Below are 5,000 nucleotides of genomic sequence, written 5' to 3' on the forward strand. Positions count from 1 at the left end.
AAGAAGGCAGCAGCCAAGGCCAAGAAAGCGGGACCCAGCGTAGGCGAGCTCATCGTCAAGGCTGTGACCGCTTCCAAGGAGAGGAGCGGCGTGTCCCTGGCCGCACTCAAGAAGACGCTGGCGGCAGGCGGCTACGACGTGGAGAAGAACAACTCCCGCGTCAAGATCGCAGTCAAGAGCCTCGTCACCAAGGGTACCCTGGTCCAGACCAAGGGCACCGGTGCATCCGGCTCCTTCAAGCTCAACAAGAAAGCCGTCGAGGCGAAGAAGCCCGCCAAGAAAGCCGCAGTCCCCAAAGTAAAGAAGGTGGCCGCCAAGAAGCCCGCCGCGGCGAAGAAGCCCAAGAAGGTAGCAGCCAAGAAGGCCGTCGCCGCAAAGAAGTCCCCCAAGAAGGCCAAGAAGCCCGCTACACCCAAAAAGGCCGCCAAGAGCCCCAAGAAGGTGAAGAAGCCCGCCGCAGCGGCCAAGAAGGCAGCCAAGAGCCCCAAGAAGGCTACAAAGGCAGCCAAGCCCAAAGCCGCCAAGCCCAAGGCAGCCAAGGCCAAGAAGGCAGCCCCCAAGAAGAAGTAAACCTATTACAAACAGTGTTCTACTCGATACATGTTGTACCACAAAAGGCTCTTTTAAGAGCCACCCACCTCTTTCCATAGAAAGCGCATTGATTTCCATGTACTACCTGTCGTGGAAAAGAAATTACGCACACTAGGCTACTTTTACGCACACAACATTGTCCCACTCTGGGTGTGTGCGAAGGGAGAGGCATATAATAGAGGGCCAAAATGGCTCAGAAATTCGACCTCACGAGTGCACCCTCACCAGCCATTTTTATATATGAGCCACTGGGCTATTCCCGTTCAGAGGCAGGCTGCTGTGATGTGTTACAAGTGCCATGTAATAACAATAACAATACTATAGTGGCTTCGAATTGAAACTCACGAGTGCACCCTCAACAGCCATTTTTATATATGAGCCACTGGGCTATTCCCGTTCAGAGGCAGGCTGCTGTGATGTGTTACAAGTGCCATGTAATAACAATAACAATACTATAGTGGCTTCGATTTCAAACTCAAGAGTGCACCCTCACCAGCTGTTTGTTTCCCATTTGGAGAGAAATAATGTGTGGATGTCATTTCGGACATTTTGGCGCTCACGCGAAATGACACAAAGTAACAAAGTCGGAGGGAAACAAAGTAGCCTCTCACTCGCTGCCTGTGGGTGGGAACCGGCTTAGGGCTGTCTGTCTGTCCATCTGTCTGTCCCTCGCTCCAATTGGATAAGGCCACACCGGCCCGGTGGCCAATCGTTGCCTCTTGTGGCGAGGTATATGTACGGCTCTCGAAGTGGCGAGCGGCTCATTCAGACTTTCTGTGACTTTCTCAAGCTACCAATATGAGCGGAAGAGGCAAAACCGGAGGCAAGGCCAGGGCGAAGGCAAAGACCCGTTCATCCCGTGCTGGCCTCCAGTTCCCCGTGGGCCGTGTGCACAGGCTGCTGCGCAAAGGCAACTACGCCGAGCGTGTGGGCGCTGGCGCACCAGTCTACCTGGCCGCCGTACTCGAGTACCTGACTGCTGAGATCCTGGAGTTGGCCGGCAACGCTGCCCGTGACAACAAGAAGACTCGTATCATCCCCCGTCACCTGCAACTGGCCGTCCGTAACGACGAGGAGCTGAACAAACTGCTCGGCGGTGTGACCATCGCTCAGGGTGGTGTGCTGCCCAACATCCAGGCAGTCCTACTCCCCAAGAAGACCGAGAAGGCAGTCAAAGCCAAGTAAATTCGCTACTGCGACTTCAACTTGACTACTCAACCCCCAAAGGCTCTTTTAAGAGCCAACCACCTAGCTCTCCAAAAGCGCAAAGTACCTTTCTATGACCGCAATACATTGAGTGGGTGTATACACAACTATTTCGACATTCTGTGCCCACATGAGGCCTTGCATGAACAACAACACCTACTTGGCCTCATTTGCCATAGCAGGCTAGCATTAGATGATACGTGCCTATAAGCTGTCACTCTTGACTTTGGCGACTATTATTGCGCGTAAAGGGCCGGCGGCGTCCTATTGCGCGCGCACCGGGAGTTTGAGTTTTGGAGAGGCCGGGCCTCCCGTCCAATGGCCAACGGAGGAGGCCTGCGAAACGGGCCAATCGGGGTGGTGGGGAGATGGTGTCCAATCAGCAGGCGCCACTGCCGGCTTTATAAACTTCACATAGGCATTTCGAGGCTATACTCCCGACTGTCAGAGCAGCGCCATGGCCAGAACCAAGCAAACCGCTCGCAAATCCACCGGTGGCAAAGCCCCCAGGAAGCAGCTCGCCACTAAGGCTGCTCGCAAGAGTGCCCCGGCCACCGGCGGTGTGAAGAAGCCTCACCGTTACAGGCCCGGCACCGTGGCTCTGAGAGAGATCCGTCGTTACCAGAAGTCCACTGAGCTACTCATCCGCAAGCTGCCCTTCCAGCGCCTGGTGCGAGAAATCGCCCAGGACTTCAAGACCGACCTGCGCTTCCAGAGCTCCGCCGTGATGGCCCTACAGGAGGCTAGCGAGGCTTACCTGGTCGGCCTGTTCGAGGACACCAACCTGTGCGCCATCCACGCCAAGCGGGTGACCATCATGCCCAAGGACATCCAGCTGGCCCGCCGTATTCGCGGAGAGCGCGCATAAATGAGGATGACCTGAACTCGAATATCCCCCAAAGGCTCTTTTAAGAGCCACCTCCATATTTCCATCAAAAAGGCACAATTGTTCCATGTATACACGCACCTCTACATTAGCCACCATGTATGTTGTTCACTAACACGTCTAAAAGCTACGTATTGCACCTTTTTAGTTGCCTGAAGTCTAGCTTCAATGTTTGTGTGTGTGTATATACACAACCATCTGGCATCATCCACTTCCTTTGAACTATATAGTAACACAGTAAAATGCTTTACAAAGGAGGGGAAAAAGAAACGAGTGATAATATAGGCCGAATAGTAACAAGAATTGTGTTCAGATGAATAATTGACACTATTAGTTGTGTGTAATAATAGCCTTGCATGCAGTCCAGAAAAAACATTGCATGCCAACTTACTTTGAAAGTCCCATGTTGCAGTGCTGCTGAGAGACTCATGCAGAGGCCCAAACTTTACAATGGAGCACGGAGGCCATCTTGTGGTTAAATGTGGGTACTGCACCTCATGGTGAGTCCCTTTCAGCATTTGCTCTTTAGGCCAGCGTTTCCCAAACGCGGTCCTGGGGTCCACAAGGGGTGCGCGTTTTGCGTTTTGCCCTAGCACTCCACAACTGATTCTAATACTCCCAGCTTGATGATGATGAGTTGATTATTTGAATCAGCTGTGTAGTGCTAGGGCAAAAACTCCCAAAATGTGGCCCGAGTTTGGGAAACCCTGCTTTAGGCTAATACTAGCCTATTAGGATGACTTGGTTCGATCGCTTTAATGGCAACTGCTGAACTCTGGTTTCACTAATTACTTGTCCCAGGTCACCATTATGAATCCAATAGCAAAACAAATGTTTCAAAATAGCTCAATAGTGAAAAAAGGCCAGGAAATGATGGGTTCTCAGCAATATTTCACCAACAACCAATCACTATTCACGCATAGACATTAGGATCATCAACAAATATTCCTAAGTCATACTACAAAAGGGTTGTAACGAAATGGATTTGTCTGTTCAATGCAAGTTCAACGTCAAAGAAAAAGTGCATCACCACAACAAACGTGTCTTTAGATACACTGTAAAAAATGACTTTGTGGAATGTACTCAAGCTATTACAGTCAACAAAAGCACACGTCATATTGTTGAGTAGATCTTTTTGCTTGTTTTTATGAGTAGATAAGCTTGAGTAAGTTGAGTTGATGTGGTCCAATACATTGAGTAAAGATGATAGAGACGTAAAAAGGATTATATTACGTTGATTCGACTCAAATAGACATTGTGTTATTTTACCTGAATGATTCATCCTATTATGTATTTAGACCAACTTACTTTGGATTCACTCAATCACATCCCTTAAGAGAAAAGGTATCCGGACACCGGGAATCCATTTATTTAAACATCAACGGTTTGCAAAACATCTGTTATTATGAGTTGACAAATTACGTAATTGCAATCAACACTGCAGGTAAATCATGATTGCTGCAGGTAGGCAACACCGTAGAAATAGGAACTACAACACTAACAACAAGTGACATTTACTCCTGATGTACTGACTGACCTGTTGCAACCTCTACAACCACTGTGCTTATTATTTGACCCTGCTGGTCATCTATGAACGTTTGAACATCTTGGAGAAAAATGTGTGAAACCACTGCCTATATGAGGAGCTGTCGTTGTTTGTTTTATTACCACATACTTATGGAAATTGCACCGGTTGAGAGATGATGGCTCTCTTGTGCCTACGGTGAAGGGTACTTCTGATCCAGCAGGTGGTGCTAAGATCCCTCCCTATATGACTTGAATGATGAGTTGATTTATTCCTTATAGCTCCTAATGATTTTAAGGCCAGTGTTGGCAAACATTACTTGTGCTCCAGCAGGTGGCCATGACATCCCTCCCTATATGACTTGACTGACCAGTTAGTTGATGGACTCCTTATAGCTCCTAAATTTAATGATTTTAAGGCCAGTGTTGGCAAACATGACTTCTGCTCCAGCAGGTGGCCGTGGCCATGAAATCCCCCCCTATATGACTTGACTGACCAGGTAGTTGATGGACTCCTTATAGCTCTTAATGATCTCAAGTGTCTGTGTTTTTATGTGGTTAGGAGTTTTGCTCACTGCGTGTCCCCCTTCCATTTCAGTGTTTCCCAACTCCAGCGGTAGAGTAGGCTACCCCCAACAGGACCCATTTTTCTTGTAGGCCTGGACAGCCACAGCTGATTGAACAACCTGTCACCTAAATTACCAAGTCCTCAATGAGTAGAATCAGGTGCAACAACAACAACAACAACAACAACAACAACAACAATATGAGGAGAGGGACACAGTGTACTAGC

The 5,000-nt window shown here is 48.9% G+C and overlaps 1 protein-coding gene across 1 annotated transcript in view; it reads left to right on the top strand.

Annotated features, from left to right (window-relative positions):
* LOC311120929 (histone H1-like) overlaps window positions 1-570 on the top strand; it is a gene marked incomplete at both ends in the record, with an annotated part of 624 nt that extends 54 nt beyond the window's left edge. The window contains one exon of the mRNA XM_084195485.1: window positions 1-570. This exon is cut by the window's left edge and continues 54 nt beyond it. Coding sequence (XP_084051611.1) covers window positions 1-570 — 570 coding nt within the window.
* Window positions 571-5,000: the final 4,430 nt, after the last annotated feature.

This window comes from Coregonus lavaretus, assembly GCF_964263955.1.
Source record: "Coregonus lavaretus genome assembly, contig: HAP1_SCAFFOLD_423, whole genome shotgun sequence".
Taxonomy (NCBI): domain Eukaryota; kingdom Metazoa; phylum Chordata; class Actinopteri; order Salmoniformes; family Salmonidae; genus Coregonus; species Coregonus lavaretus.